This window comes from Hippoglossus stenolepis, chromosome 11 (assembly GCF_022539355.2).
Source record: "Hippoglossus stenolepis isolate QCI-W04-F060 chromosome 11, HSTE1.2, whole genome shotgun sequence".
Taxonomy (NCBI): Eukaryota; Metazoa; Chordata; class Actinopteri; order Pleuronectiformes; family Pleuronectidae; genus Hippoglossus; species Hippoglossus stenolepis.
The window spans coordinates 204,184-221,597 of NC_061493.1; the positions used below are offsets into that span (position 1 = coordinate 204,184).

At 40.1% G+C, this 17,414-nt stretch overlaps 1 protein-coding gene across 1 annotated transcript in view; it reads right to left on the minus strand.

The window, feature by feature from the left end:
* Positions 1-545: 545 nt before the first annotated feature.
* LOC118117604 (xenotropic and polytropic retrovirus receptor 1 homolog) overlaps positions 546-17,414 on the minus strand; it is a 73,701-nt gene continuing 56,832 nt past the window's right edge. The window contains exons 11-16 of the mRNA XM_035169958.2: positions 13,803-13,968; positions 13,519-13,713; positions 10,947-11,101; positions 10,295-10,434; positions 9,117-9,338; positions 546-7,523 (exon numbers count right to left, since the gene is read on the minus strand). Of these exons, the coding sequence (XP_035025849.1) occupies positions 7,469-7,523; positions 9,117-9,338; positions 10,295-10,434; positions 10,947-11,101; positions 13,519-13,713; positions 13,803-13,968 (933 nt within the window). The 3' untranslated portion in view covers positions 546-7,468. The remainder of the gene's footprint in view (positions 7,524-9,116; positions 9,339-10,294; positions 10,435-10,946; positions 11,102-13,518; positions 13,714-13,802; positions 13,969-17,414) is intronic.

Here is a 17,414-nt window from a genome sequence, read left to right on the forward strand (position 1 = left end):
TGGATCAATTTATATAAAGATTTCTCAGAGTAAATGACTTTTACAAATGTATAAATAAAAGACATAACATTTACATAATCATACCTTATCATAGATGGCTGCTTCTTCAAATATAGATCATTTTATAGTTATTTAAATCAAAATCATCAGAACAAATATCTTGAAGGTTAACTCCCCTGAAATGTGATCAGTGACCCCAAGTGGACAAGTTTATTGTCAAATCTTAATCTGTCACCTTGATCTGAAAAGTAATCAGTAACTACACCTGTAAAGAGTACAACACAACACTCAAGTAGATTGCCAGTATCTCATAACTGTACTTAAATACAGTACTTTTAGTTACAAGTTCCACCACTGCTTACATGTATCCAGTCTGAGTCTGAAGGTGTCACTGTGTTCTATGTGTTACTTTTTGAGAGAATATGTCACCTGAATGGTGAAGTTCATGTGTGTGGTAAACACATACATTAACATCAGTATCACGCGTCATCGTAATAAATACTAATAATGATAAGAGAGATAAAACGAGAACCAAGAGTCACATACATGTTTGAGCTGATTTTTACTGAAAAACTGTAACAGGGGTTGGTGAACCAGGCACCTCTGTAGCATCACGCTGCTACTGTAAATACGAGACAACAGCCACGGCACAGTCACTCATTATACAGTGCTTCTAATCAATATATTATATCAGTATATAATGTATTGTATAATCAACCGCTCTGGGTCACACGATGTGGATATCAGAGGATTCTGATCCAGGTTGAGGATGGTTTGTTCCATGCTGAGAAGCTTTGGGCCAGTGAGCATGAAGAGTCTCAGATCCTCAGGCATCATCATCTTATCAAGTTCATCCGGAAAAAAAAAAGAATAAAAAGGGGCACGCTTAAAATATACAAAGACAATATGATCGTATGAACAGCATGGCTTTGTGTCTAAAATAAACCCTGTCACTGGATCCTCGTCCTCTAAGAGGCTCCATGCTCCAAGCCAGGTGGTCCAGTGACGACTGCAGGATGATGACCGGTGTGTTTTCGTGCATACAGAGCTGGTGGCCGGGCCTCACAGGGCGGGGCTCAACAAACACCAAATATCTTTAAAGATCAGACTTCTTAAATTCACAATCCTTCACTTGAGGAGAAAAACTAATCCTGAAAGAGTTTTGCAACAATATAGCACCAGGGATGTCTCGGAGCAACCCTGTGTTCCTGTTAACGCAGATCGATCTGAGGCCAGAAACCCTGGAGATGCCTGTCACTTCCTAGAAGAACCAAATACTTCAACATAACTTGGATTGTTTCCAACATGAGGACTTCATACTCGATCACACCACTTGATTTTTGATCAGAACCTTTAAAACTGCTTCAATAAAGCTTTAAATATTGTCCTGGTTCAAATGTACTCAGACTTGGACAAAACAGCAAGAAAAGACAAAGTCTTTCTGGTGCATCAATCAAGTCTGAGGAATTCAAGACATTAGGCCTCTTGCAGTAACGTCTCATACAAACACATTTGCTCTAAAGTGATGCAAACAAGTGGCTTAACAAAATTTGTGATGTTCATCCATTTTTGTATTTAGAGTTAAGTGGTCCAGACCTGTCTTTCAAGTCAAGTACCAACCATGGTAAAACACTTATTTAAAACAAACTAATGATAACATGTTGCTGTCTGTGTTAATATTGTATGAATATGTTCTAAATGTTTTACTACACTGAAACAGTTAAATCAGTCATCTCTTTGGCAAAAGTTGATTCATTATTAAACTGGTTTAAAGGTGCAGTGTGCAGAATTTTGTGACATCTAGTGGTGAAGTTGCATGTTGCAACCCTCCCCTCCCAAACATGAAAGAGAACCTGTGGTAGCCTTCAGTTATCATAAAAACTCAAAAGGTGTTTAGTTTGCCCAGGTGGGCGACTGTTAAAAAAACAATGGCGGCCTCTCTACAGAGGTCGTCATTGTATTTAAATATAAAGGGCCCATTGTAGGGTAAAGTAAACAGCAATTCATACAAATTAGATGAAACACACTTGTGAAACATCACTAGGATTATTTTATATTCAATTTCTGCCAATAGATCACTTTTACCTAAATATTACACAGTGGACCTTTAACTTAAAAACACAACTTCTGCCTTGAAATTTGAGTTTACTGATTTAACTGGACAAAACAAGTTCAACAAACTGAAAATAATAAGTTAAATGTTAACCTGGTCAGTGACACTGACATACTATATGTTACACTGGGTCAGAACTAAGAGCTCTGAAATGTTTGGATGATGGGGACAGAACTCGCAATAATCTTCATCATTGTTAGAATGGTTCCAATCATTATGAAAAAAAAAAGACTTATCATTGTATGTATTATAGACACTGCAATATGTTGCTTCTCTTCAAACTACATGAAACAATGCTCTGGGGAGTTTGAACTTGAATGCTGGGATATCTCTTATTCCTTATTTAATAAGCTGAGTGAAGTCATTCGTTGTAAGGTGATCTGAAAATAAAAGCCAGAAATGTTGAGCTGAATCAACAAAATAGAATTTGTATCTTTACAACTAAATAAGAAAAGATTAGCTGACTTTAATGAATTCCTGTATGATGTTTAATAGTTTAGGGGCCATGATAAGGCAGGTTCATGAATATGAGCAGGTAACATCAATCAGCTTTAAACAAACCATTTACAACACGTGAGTCCAGTTAAGGGATTTTGAGAATCTGAACATGGACAAACCTTGCAAAATAAAAGTAAGTGAAGTTTTGGGTTAAGAGTACAGAGAAGTTCTCGCATGAGGCCAAATGTGCAGCTTTGTTTTGAAATAACTAATGAGATCCTGGTCATATACAAGTGGTGCGCTGTGAAATCTTGGGAAATAGGCCTGTTGACAACAGAGAGTCATATTTATCATCATAAAATCTTCAAGAAATTCTGAAAGAACTTCTTTTTGATCAAGTAGATTCCACCAGTCTGGACTACAGCTGGGTATCGAGAGTTTTGGTTCCTTATTTGGCAAATTATTAACACAAACTTCTACATCTCACTTTTGAAGTATTAAATGTTATCAAGCAGCTGTTTCATAACTGTGTCTAAAAACATCTAAAATGAAAATCATAAATTTGACCAGACATTCACTTTAAGCTCATGATATACTCTGTGAGGCATTCACATTACTGTTAGTGCCAAAAAACATATTGGGGCTAGATACCCAGCCCAACCCTCAACTGATGGATTTTACTTGATTGACGGCTGGCAAAGGGGAGGTTGTTTCACCTGTCTGTCACAGTTTCAAAACATCTTTACAGACGATTGGGCTGGTCGTGTGTGTGATGGAGTGTGAGGCATAATGTGGAATGTAGATAGAGACCAAAAATAACAACTCCAGTCAAACAAGGTCCAAATCACCAAATGCTGCTGTTAAAACTATATGAACAGATTCATAATAAGTAAAACATCTAATGCTGTTAGGCTTGGTTGTCATACAGAGGGATCACCCTATTTGTGTTTTCCTGGATTTGGATGCACATTTATAGCTTTCATTAGCTAAGCTAAAGCAGTCAAGAAGCTTACGTCCAGCTTGTGAATGAACAGCCTAACACACTCGCTAAGACCTGAGGTTTCATCTTAGTGTCACTTTGGAATGTCGTTCATTACACAGGGATGGGTTTCTAATCACATTTCTTCTAAAGGAAGACGTGTTCACATGAAACCCAGAGCAAGGAGAAAACAGAAGTTGTGCATTTAAAAGGAGAAAACTCAACAGTTCTCTCAGGGTCGAACAAGTGTGTGTGATAGCATGTTTTGAAGACAGAAGCAGTGAGGACAACATCCTAATTTCAAAGCTCTAGTTGAATACAGAAACTAGTGGGAACCTTGATCTGTTCACACAGTCACAATGTGGGGACAAAAAGCAAGTCCCCATAACATGGGGAAGTTATGTATGGTCAGGGGATAGGTTTAGATTACGGTTAGGTTAAGATTAAGGTACGGTTAGGGTTAGGTTAACTTCAGGTTTAGGTGAAGGTTAGAGTAAGTTTATGTTCAGGTTAAGTTTATAGTAAGGTTAGGGTGAGGTTAAGAGAAAGTTAGGTGTAGCTAGGAGCAAGGCAAATTGTAGTTTGTCTCCAGGAAAGGAATGTATGCAAGTCAATGAATGGCGACATTATGTCTGTGTCTGTGTGTGTGTCAGTACCGGAGCTGCAGAGATCTAACTGCTCTCTGAAAATATTCTTACAAGAACGTTTAGCATCAAATGACCGACATTTAGTATGAAAGTCAAGCTTTTTATCAGAAAGAAAAGCTGCAAATGAATTTTACACTACTTTTCATCATGGAGATTTCATGTATAAAACTAAAGAACTGGTTATAACACATTATGTTTAGTTTAAGATCAGCATACATTTTTAAGGTTATCGTGAAACAAAATTTCTTGTGCTACTTCCAGTGCTGCCAAGAGTCACTTCACACTATCAGCCTGCTCAATAGTGGAACCTTTAAAGTTGCAGCGTGTAGAATTTAGTGACATAAAGTGGTGAAGTTGCAAGTGGCAGCTGAATACCCCTCACCTCATCCTCCCCTTCCAAACATGAAAGAGAACCTGTGGTAAGCTTCAGTTTTCATAAAAAGTATCATAGAGAGGACCACTCCTGATATAAAGTACCCACACTCGTGAAAACATCACTAGAATTATTTTATATAAAATATCTGTCAATAGATCCCTTTCACCTAAATCTTACACACTGGACCTCTAAGGCCTGGTCCCACGACAGAGCGATGCAGATGAGTTCAGCTGTTGACAGGGTTTATTCTGTTATTATTTTTAGTAGTTTTTCATTACTCTTGTTGAGGGTTAAGGGCAGAGGATGTCACACCTTGTTAAAGCCCTCTGAGACAAATTGTGATTTGTGAATATGGGCTATACAAACAAAATTTGATTGATTGATTCATTGACAGGGTTTATTCTGCTGTGGCTGCTGAGATATCCGCAGATATAGCACTAGAAAGACTTTTGTAGATCCTCTGCTGCTGCTCACAAAACGTCTGATAACAAATAAAAGTCTTTAAGCTAAGGAGCCTATGAGCTTAGCTTGGTTAATAATGGAACAATAAGATATAACTGCTAATTATTTTCAATTTAATCCTCTGTTGTTGAACAATTTTTACTTGCTACAATAGCAATATCCTTTTTGGACTCTTTAGCACTCCGTCTTTTCAAAGGCAAACAACGTCAGGACAGCTTGCAGTTGGTCAGTTGAGTTAATTTGTGGGACAAAGCTGAACTCAATGCAGTACTAATGGATGTTCTAAATGGTCACAACAGTTGTTGACAATACCAGCTAAAAACAGTTTTTCCTTTAAGAAGTCTTAATCTTATTGGGAAGGTGAAAATAAAAGAAGCTAAACTACAACCTTCACTCTATTAAAAAAGTTTCTCCAGTGTAAACACAACTAACTGTCTCTTCAAAACCAGAGCAGAGGATTCTGTTTTATGGCTCTGATGAATTGGCAACAAACACTGAAATTAGTGCCTGCAGTGATGCTGTTGATGGACACTTTGTCAAACTACAGAGGCTAAACCACAATGGTTTGGTCAAAAATAAGAAAAACACTGAGAGGATGACATTCCCTGAAGCCAAGAATAATGCCTCTCATGTAATAAATTAAACATAGTAAGTAAATACATTTCCACAGAACTGATTTGGACCAGTGTTTTTACTAATTTTTCATTTTGTGTTCTACATACGTACATATCAAAGCTGCAACTCTTCCATTTTTCCTGACTGGTATTAATTGTACACCATCAAAACCATCAATGAGAGGACACTTTGGTCAGTCTTCACAATTTCAAAGAGACGTTTGAGGGTTAAGGCCTATGGGCCAGGCTATGCATTATGCTAATGAGTGTCCTTGCAACTATAGAAAAACAAACATGTCTGTGTGTAGGAAAAACCTTACACGCACACACACAGTTAAAATCTAGCATGTGACTGACAGACAACCTCCCCCCTCTTTATCACCAGCATCACATTTCAGTGAACAAGTTTGACAGATGACAATAAGTTTCATAAACCAGCAGTTTACAATCAGACAGTCTTCAATCTTTCTTTCAAGATTTTAGGGCACGGAATTAAAAATTCCTCTGGATTCACCTTCAATCAATTTCATTTTTTGAAAAGTGATTGGCCTAAATGGGATGACTGGTGGTATTTAGGCATCGCTCCCACACATCCATACATAAATACGTTGGCATATATTCAACAAAAATGGTTTTACTTTTCCAAGGGATGGTCTTTCATTACACAGGGTGACTGGGAGTTACTGCAGGATACAAACAAAAAATTCCTTCTCAGCTCTTTGGCTGAACAGTCATTCCAGCTGCTGTTCAATACAGTAGTTTTTCATTTTTCGGAATATTTTCACACCACCTCCTGCTTTGGTCCATTTCATATTTACAACAACCACGGTTACAACTAATCTATAGCTTGTGTTTGTTTGTGTGTGTGTGTGTGTTTCTTTTCAACCCAGGTTCAATAAAACATCTTAAAATCACTGCTTATGAGTGTGTGTGAGTGTGTGTAGGTGTGTGTGTGTGAACACAACAGGCATTCCAATACTCTTCCTACAAAGTGCATGTTTCTGTGTGTTTCTAAAGCATGTAAGGTGTAGATAGGCAGCTCTGTGATGATGCGACAAGCTGAAAAGCAATGACAGTCCAAATGTGCGTCTGCACATTCTGCTGGCCAGCGTAAACGCCAAGGGTCAGTTTACTTTATAACTGTTTATTCTCCTAGAAGAAAGGGCTTCAGATTCACTCCTGGGTCCAAATTACAGATGAACTTGAGGTCTCTTGAGGTGGTACATCATTTATTCAAGGCCTTGTTATCTGGACACTCGGAGTGTAGGAGGAGACTAACAGCTATAGGGCAGAAGTAAAACTTTTCAACATTTTAACAGCAGTCAGCTTGAAGCAGTCTCTTCCTGTGTTGAGTAATGTGGCACGGACAGGGAGCGGGGACACTTCCGTCAGAGCGATCGGCTTGCGTTCCATTTAGCTGCATTGTTCATACTAGGCTGAGGCTTTGAGGAGAACCAAAGCAATGGTAAAGGAGTGAGTGTAGTTCTGGAGTCCACCTCTGTGTGGTTTTGGGTGTCAGGGGGATAGGTTTGTCACCCGCTGCTGGGTAAGGTAGAGTGTAAGTGATAAGCCCACCCTTGGGTCTTATTGAAGGTAGCAGTAGGAGGTTGATGGCCTTTCGGCTAGGATGTTTGTACAAGTTTGTTTAAGTTCTACTGTTTTGAAATAATTCTGAACCCGAGCAGAGGCTCCTGAAAACAGATTATGTAGGCATGAGAGTTTAAAACTCGTCCTTGGTTGAGAGTTCAATGCCCAACTCGCTGGGTAATTCCTAGGTTAGGAGGTGGAGTTCCCTCCTTTGAACAAATTCTGGACCCAGGCGAGGGGTGTGGCCTGATGTCAGGAGTCATCGTCAGTGTCTTCTATCAAAACCTTGGTGTCACGGGTCTTGGACCTGGAGGTGAAAAGGGAGAGTGTGATTTTTGGGTGAACTATTCTTTTAAGGTAGGCCTGTCACAATAATTTTAGTTGGATGATATTTTGTCCCAGAAATAACTGTAATAAATAATATTATTGTCATCATTGTGAAACCATTTTAAGCCACTGGTATAATGATAATATTATAGTATAATCATGCAAGTACACCCTTTTAAAGAGTAACAAACTTAATTCTAAAGAATATTCAGTCCGATATTTGAATTAGAATTAAAAATGTTAAAATATTCTAAATAAATAAAACATAAATCACACACAACCATTACAATCAAGAAAATGGACTCTCTGGCTCTGTCAATTGCTATTGAATAAATATTTAACATTTGGCACCTGCTCAGTGAACAGGATAGGATGGTTATGATTTACATGAGCTTTTAGGTTAGTATTCCAGTGTTTCACCCAGAATTTTATATGCGTGTGCATGTCTCGTGGACTCTAGAGTGAATAAAACAGACACAAAATACAATAAAACTTTACAAATTCCAATAACTTGTTATTAGTTTTAGTTTTAAGCCATGATCAGCTGATTGATACAGTGGGATGGCTGTATACCTCAAGTAATCCAATTCATCTTACTGTCGCTGTTGTTTGATGCGTTACATACAGAGCCTCTGTGAATATAGCAACTGGTCAGTTATATCCAGTTGCTATATTCAGTCTTACGCGTTGTATTTAACAAACTCCTTCAACAGAAGTAATCAGATTAACTTAATTAATCATAATTAATTGCTGTATGTAATCAGGAGACATCCATGAGAAAGAAATCTTTAATTTTTGTTGAATGGAGTGTCCATAGGATGGAATGAAATTGGTAATGTTTTGCAATGACACAGGAAATGGTTATAGCTTCTCGCCAAAACTTCACGATTGATTAAAGTCTGTGCCTGAAGACATCTAAAAGCTAATATTTAGTCATAGCTCCACCTACTTCCACCTACATCATTCCAGTTACATGACATTTTTTGTGGTCTGGTCTACACGGTATACACAGCAATAAAATGCATGTTTGGTGTAAGCTCTTTTCTCATTTTGTTGATGTGCTCTGTTACACAAAACATCTATTGCACCTCTTTCAATCCTGGAAGAGGGCTCCCTCACAAGTGGCTCTCTCTGAGGTTTTTACGTTGTTTCTTCCCCCCTGTTAATAGTTTTTTTTTTTGGTAGTTTTTCCTCATTCTTGCTGAGGGTTAAGGGAAAAGGATGTTACACCTTGTTAAGCCCTATGGGGAAAAGACTGTGTACGTGAATATGGGCTATACACATAAAATAAGATTGACTGACAGTGGTGTGAGGGCCTGTTAAATGCTGCATGAAGCTAATGTGTCCATTAGAACTGAAAAATAAATGACTGTGTATGTGTCTGTCTGGGAATCTGAACTGCACTCTACATATTAAATAAAGAGACCATCAACGCGAATGAATAACAGAGGTTTAGAGATGAACACATTTCATAAACAACATTCATTCCAGTCAAGTAAGTCAGTCACACTTTAGGGTACAGGATCCCTTTAAGATCCATCACATGGCTGCAGCTGTTGTTTTGAAGACTCACTGTGAGGCAAGCCTTGGCCTACGTAGACTCATGCTATAGCTCCTCTTCCAGCTCTTCTTGCCCTGCCGGTTTCTGACTCCATCCTCCTGGTCCATCATCTGCTCCAGCAGGGTCTGGTCATCAGCATTGAGCGGAGCTACGCTGATGTCTCTGACAGCCCTGAACTCACCACAGTTGTTGAGATGTTCGTTCTCCAGCCGGAAAAAGTTCCACACAAAACGCCTGCCAAGGACAAACACTGACTATCAGCATTTAATCTTAATCCTCCTTCCTTTTACCACATTTAAACAAAACATAAAAGATTTCAAATGTAAAAAGCAAATCACTTTTTTGTTTATATATTTCACACAATTAATGGACTTGCACAGGCATTAAAGCATTTCCTTTATCAGAAGCAGCAACATTGAAATGGCACAGCATCTGAATCGTTAACTGTAATAAATTAACTGCAATCAGACATTTGTTGAGCAAAAATATCAATATTTGCTGTTTCAAGTTTTTCCAAATGTTGAGGACTATTTTTGTAGCTTATGAGTTTTTGAATATTGAAAGGGCAAAATAAACCATTTTAAGACTTTGCCCTGGTTCAAAGAGATTTTGTGATCGTAAATTGATAAATCTATACTGGAAACAAATGTCACCATGAGATGACATATACCTTAGCACCCAGACAACCTAAACGAGTAGAATATTTGTTGCCTTCAAACTTACCTGAAGTCGTAATACTTCTCTTGTGAAAATATCAAAAGGCTCCACTTCACTATCTGATTGACATGATTGTGAAATTTGTTTCTTTCTGTTATAAACAGGCGTAATCTGAACCAAATCCAGTTCTGCAGCTGTGCCAGTTTAACGTGTAAAATCTGGGCAAGGGTAGGAAATAGGGAAAATAAGAGAAGGACGAAAAAGATATGGATGCAATTAAGAGGAGAGAAAAGTCACAAGACAGAGTGATGATGTTCTCCATTACAAGTGGCATCTATTGCACTTCTGTCCGCCTTGGGAGAGGGATCCCTCACATGTGGCTCTCTCTGAGGTAACTACGTTCTTTTTTAGTAGTTTTTCCTTACTCTTGTTGAAGTTTAAGGGCAGCTTATTAAAGCCCGATGAGACTAATTGTGATTTGTGAATATGGGCTATACAAATAAAATTTGATTGATTGATTGATTGATAGACACCTAAAGACTTCCATTGGGGCGAGCACAGTAGCCAGAATATCAGAGATGCCTTGAAACTCAGACACTGCGCTGAGGGTGACAGTCAAAGTCCACGAGAAACGCAGCAGCACATCCTCCACTATAGCACTGTAGTAATAGGCCTGTGGGGAGAGACAGAACACATTAATCAATCAATTAGTCAATGAAACAATCAATCAAATTACATTTTTTTTTTGAATGGCACCTATTTAAAAATCCATCTTTGCCTCAAAGGGCTTAACATCATTGTGGAGGTGGCTGGGAGAGCACCTCCACCTGTACGAGAGGATCAATAAGCGCAGGTGAGAGCTGTTAGCTGATTGATCCTCAGCTTAAAAAGGCAGCAGCGGAGCTGCCTCTAGAGGATGGACAGATATACGTGTTGAGAGACACCGAGTAGAGCTGCAAAGCTGAGACACCAGCAGAAACTGCTGGCACTTTAATTTGACTTTCTGTGTTTGTTTAATTCAATAAAGATGCTGAAAAGCAACTGTTTCGTCTCTGGCTGTGTGTGGGAGAGCCCTGTGGCATGGTCTACTGCCACAATCATACATAACAGCTTATGTTCCGATAATGAAACTTGTCAAACTTGTGTCAGCATGTGCAGGTTCCTCCCTTTGTGGAGGAGAAATACCTTATGAGGATAGACTATCTCCTCTCTCAGAAAGGTATTCTCTCCTGCATTGCGGTCAAACAGGCCCCAGTCCATCTTCAGATCCCAGACCAGTGTGTAACATGAGCTGACCACTAAACAGCTGATGTACAAGTAGAAGAAGATCTGGGTTTCATCTGAGGAAGAGAGAAACAGGATGAAGCATGAGGTTAGACATTATCAGATTTATGGGTTTAATGATGTTGACTTAACATATTTTTGGAGAGTACAAAACACCTTTAACTACATACCAATGATTATCAAAAGCTCATATTTACACAAAATTCTTTCTGACTCTTAACCTGCTGCTACTGTGGCCTCTGACACACAGCAGGGGAAAGCTGCTTATTACTAATTAAGCCTAGGGAAGGAATTTCAGAATAAATCATTAACAGAATAAAATCTGTAAGGTAAGATAAATATTAATTATATAAAAGCATGAGAAAAGTACTCAGCTGAACTTGTACAAAACACTTCTCTGATTGTCTGACTGCACTGAGTGACACGTGGCCAGGCCTATCACTGGTCTCATTCTGGCGTATTCACTCTCATTGGTAACCACAGCTGAAAGTCACGCTATGTTTGGATACCGCTATAGAAGACCAGCCACATATTTACAGTCGGTTACAACAGGATGTTTCTGAACGGTAAGTTACACCGTCCTCATGTTTGTTCAAGTTTTAGCAGGACAGTTGGCAAATGTATAGGAGTAACATCCCGAGTTACAGTACGGAGTTTCACAATGGAGTTTCAATACGGAGTAACATAGACTTTACTCCGTAGTGACCACACCGACACGGCACGTCAGAAGAAATAAAGTGTAACAGCTGGTCTCGAACAGTAACGTTCTTAGGAGGAATGTGCACGGACACATTCTCTTCCTTGCATCCCTCCATGCTGCAGTGTTTCTTCAGTGTTGTTTGTTGTGGTTAGCCTGTGGTAGCTAACAAGCTGCTAGCTCAGCAACAAGTCTGCTTGGTGTCGCGTTTGGTTTGGAGCGGGGGTGGTGGGTTCGGAGGCTGGACTGGTACCGGCTGGGTGGGGCTGAGACGAGTGTGATCCCGTATGACTCATATGGAGGAGGAAGTACAAAACGAGACGTTTCAATAACATATTTCTTAGAATGTACTGAGTGAAAAAGTCCGCGGAGTGACTGTTTTCATACTTTGAGGGTCCCTACTGACCCCCTTCAAGTCATTACGGATGGTAAAAGCCCAGAAAATGTATTTTACACAATATGGGCCATTTAAAGGGGACATATCATGCAAATTCCACTTTGTTAGTGCTTCTACACGTTAATGTGGGTATCTGGCATGTCTACCAACCCAAAAACTCGGGGAAAAAAACACTCGCGCGTTTTGTTATGGTTCCTCTAAGTCAGAAACGTCATGCTTGAGCGACTTATTGAGCTTCCTGGGTATTGTGTCGTAACAAGGCACTGGAAGTCTCCCTACATGGCCTTGGCCCACCCCCCACACCTCATCCCCCGCCCCCACACTCGTTACGCCGGGTTTACACCGGACGCAGCGAGGCTGCGAGGCAGCGCAGCGCCGTTCCCAAGCACGCAGCCGAGCATTTCTCCGCTGGTCAGCCCGCGATTCACTCACATGTGTCATTTGTCTGGATCGTTGGGACTGGGAGGCTGCAGCAGTTGCTCGGGCGCGACCGCTCGCTCTCCCATGCGTGAGCTGGAATTTGTGTCAGCGCCACACAGCCAGCAGTGTGGAAGACTTCCGCAGTGTTCAGCACTACTGTAACAGTGGCACACACACACACAGAGCCCCCCCACTCGTTACGCCAGGTTTACACCGGACGCAGCGAGGCTGCGAGGCAGCGCAGCGCCGTTCTCAAGCGCGCAGCCGCCTGGCTGTTCACACGGGACGTGCATTTCTCCGCGCTGGTCAGCCCCATAGACTGTATATATAAGGTCAGCCCGCGATTCTGCTTTCTCCGCTTGTTGTTGTACCCGTTGAATGTCGGGGTTCGGGGTAAATGATGGTCTTCATAGCCCCCTCTCTTTCTCTCTCTGTCTGCTTGTGTGCTTGTAGTGGATGGGCAGAGGGGGACATTTAATTATGTGATTGGGAAAATTAAAACTCCAGGACAACAAGGGGAATACAAAGTATGGGATGCATATTTGATAATTTATATCATATAAAATATGTAATTTATATCGTTTAAAATCATGGGGGGAGAGGGGGGAGGGGGGAGCTGGCACATTAGCATTTAAAGGAACAGGCACTCAAAACAGGTCACTCTGTGGAGGGCTGTTTTATACAGGGTAAAAAGGGTGCTGTTTTAAATGATCCTTGTGGTATTTTGACCAAAGTATGTTACAGGCATTTCATTAAGACCCCAAGGAACCATATCAACTTGTGGTAAAATGGGCATGCTATGTCCCCTTTAAGACAACAAGGAACAGGAAGGAAGTTAACGTAGTACCATTCCTAAATTGTAGGAAATGATACTAAATAATAAGAAATAAAGTTTCATATAAAGGTCTGGAGTGCTCTGTGTGTAAACTATGTCATATGTACACTGAGAACAGCTTTACCTTTGTGTGTACTGTACAGGGCAGCAAAGGTGACAGCAAAGAAAGACGTTGAGTATTTCCCCGCATTAACCAAGTGAGGGAAGGCCCGTTTGGTGTCACGGTAACGTCGCAGACACTGGACAAATCGGAACCAAGCAGGAAGGCACTGGATAACTGCACGGACACCGTAGGAGTAGGAGTTACACACGGCTTTATCTGCAAACAATGACATGCAAGGAGTGTGGTCATGATAAGGTGTAGATCAGTCTTCACAGCCTTCAGTAGCATTTATTTTACAGTCCCACCGTCACTGCTGATTAGTCCATCATGTTTTTTCCAGTCCAGTTCAAAACTGTAAAAACAGATCATATACTCCAGATCCATCAGAACCACCACCAGAGAGTTCAGCTGATCAGCCAGCCAAAAGTCTGCAAAGCCAACACGATGAAATGGAGCTGTCACCACTCGAAACTGTGGAGGAGACAACAAAATGAGGAAGATCAGATTCTTTACAAAATAAACTAGGAGTTTTCACAACATATCCATTTGGCATGTTATAAACAGTAGGTGGAAGTCAAGGTCTCAGTGTGCCTTCGACCATAGTTGAAAGTGTAAACAATTCTTCTAACAGCAGGGCTGAAACCAGCCATAACCTTACAGGGCAAGATGCACTAAATTATTCTTACTTATATATCAGAGCAGTGGTAAATAAGAGATTTCAGTTTTGGTTTGACTTTGTAATTATGGGTTATTGAGTGTTGCCTGATGGGTGAAAATATGAAATCTACATCACCATACAGAGAGTAACTAGAATTACAGCACAGTGGTTGTATGCATCTGTCAACCAGTGCAGTTTCCGTCTACATATTTCTACATTAAAAAAAGTCAACAACGGATCAAAAGTGACAACGGATCAAAAATTGAAGAAATTCTCTCAAGGCGGTCTTGAGATATGCCAAAGTGTTTTTGGAGGCCACTGTGACCTTGACATTTGACCAATGAAATTTGTTCACTTAATCACTGAGACCAATTAAATATGGCAAAGTGTCCCTGGGCACGATACTAAACCCCAATTTGACCTTTCTCAAAGAGAAAGTGCTGTACATACATGCACTGTATGAATGTGTGTGAATGGGTGAATGTAAAACTGTACTGTAAAGGGCTTTACGTGGTCATCAGGACTAGAAAAGCGTAACCATGTGTGCAAAATTATAATTCAGCTCATCTATGAATCCAAGTGAGTTGTGCCAGATATTAATGAAATTCCCGACTGGCAGTCATTAAATATCATATTCACAGGAATGTGAGGTCACTGTGACATTGACCTTTGGGTACCAAAATCAAATCCTAGTCCAAATCAATGTTTTTGCGAAATGTGAAAGGATTCCCTCAAGGCGTTCCAGATATATCACAAGTGCTTTGTCAAGTCACTGTGACCACCAAAATCAAATCAGTTCAGCCTGAAGTCCAAGTGAATGCTTGAAATTCCCTTTGGGCAGTTCTGATATACCGCATTCACAACAACGTGAGGTCACGTGACCTTGACCTTGTGGGACCTAGGATTTGTAAAAAATTGTTGGGCCTACATGTAGCCAAAGCCTGCAATAACATGTTTCCTTTGTTCTGATGAAAAAGGAGAGCCTCCAGGACTCAGTCTCCCAGGGTGCTTCAACTTCACACCAAGGTGTTAAAACTGCCCCTGGACACAACTTTCAACCACTATTGGTCACTCTGGGCCCCATGACCCATGAAGTCACCAGGCCAATATAAACCCAGTTCCCTCTTTTTTTTCTCTTTCTATTCACCTCTCCTGGAGGAGAGGTGTAGCTCTCCTGCTGACCCAGCCAGGGAGAAACTCTCCCTAACCAAACTCTTCCAACCTCCAAGCAGGCCTGCCTGGAGCAGAACGCTAAAACCTTCTGAAAGGCAGCGACGCAAGACCCTGCCTAAGAACTTTAGCACGAAAGCTGCTTCGACCAAACGTCTTGCCAGCAGCACCACGACAACTGGGGCCACAAGCCAGCAAGACCACTTAACTGGACTTCGAACCGCACATCAACCTTTTCCCCCTTTTCATGGACTGGTAACACAACTAGGCTTAATAATTACACTATGTTATGCACAGGAATGTTGAATTCTGTTCATGTGATGTTTTATAAGTGAGATTTTTGTTAAGTGTGATATTTGGTAATAGGTTATTTGAAAGCTAATGTTAGTTATGTTATACTCTTCACAGACTTTCTTTGCATGCAACTTTCTCTGACCTGGCACCAACATCTCCCACACTCATCTCCCCAAACTTAATACATGCATGTGATGTCAGCCACATGACCCCAACAATCCAGGGAGTCTTTCGTCTTCATAGTGGCCAGCCGCCATCTCACTCTCACTCTCTCTCACACTCTCTCACTCTCACTCACTCTCACACACACACACACACACACACACACACACACACACACACACACACACACACACACACACACACACACACACACACACACACACACACACACACACACACACACACACACACACACACACACACACACACACACACACACACACACACACACACACACACACAATCTATATATAGTAAGTACACCTTTAGTTCGTTCGTGTGTTTAATTTTTTCATAATAAATGTTATTCTTTAACACACATGTTGTCCTAATTATGTTGCAAGTGTTAATTTTGCTAACCTCTACACCACAACACCTTCAACGTTTTTCAGGCCAAGGACCCCCAAACTGGTGGAGAGATGGAGCAGGGACCCCCTACTATATATATTGTATAAAATTATGTTTTATATTAAACTGGGCCTAGTGCCATGTATAAACATAGCTACCCTGTTATTGTGCATTCAATACTAAGCTATTCAAATATTACACAGGTTCATATATTCATGTTTTTAATTTAAACATGTGCAAGGTACAGGGTGGCCATGCCACTGCCATTTATAAACATACATCTTGCATACAACACTGAGCTATTAAAATAATTCACAGATTCATGTTTTTATTTTAAACATACATGTAGAAGGGACAGTGAATCCTCAAGCCATCTGTGGATGGCACACATACTCCCACATTAGTGAAGATGTCTGACCCTGATGAGTAGCACACAACTTATCTAACCTTGGACGGATGGAGGTTGTCAGGCAGAGGGTCATATCAGCCTCACAATATGTTGGATGCATGTTAATGTGTATTTAAACACATTTAAATTTGTGTGAAAAAAAATGATTGGAAAAAAAATTTAAAATTAAAAAAATATAAAAATTTGTCGAATCAACTATAAAAAAATTCTCAACCCCCCTGCAGTACCTCCGCGGACCCCCTGTTGAAGACCTCTGCTCTACACTATCAAGAACGCCATATCCTTTAACTTACTAGCTATTGATGTGGTAATTTTGGTTAAAGTTATTAATTTAATTATTAATGTGTTCCAAAATTGTAGTTAGTAATTTCATGAGACTTAATCAATAAATCGTTTCCCTTCCTTTCAAGGGTGGTGCCCTAAGGTAGCTTTAATGTAAATTAAAGTTATTATTTAATATTAATATTTTTTATATTAATATTCAATATTTTTCTGATAGCCAAATTTATTGAATACCCAAAGGCACACCATTTAATGGTGTCACGCTTAAGGTATAATAATCACAACAACCTTTTGACCTTCAACCACAAAAATCAAATCACTTCACATTTGAGTCTATGTGAAAATTTGTGCCAAATGTGAAAAGATAGAATGTGAATATTCCATAGCAATATGGAGAAATCGCATTAACCATGCAAACAATTTGCTTTGTGAGGCCACCGTGACTTTGACCACCAAAATCGAATCAGTTCTCCCTTGAGTCCAAGTGAATATTTGTACAAAATTTGAAGAAAATCCTTCAAGACGGACGAGAAT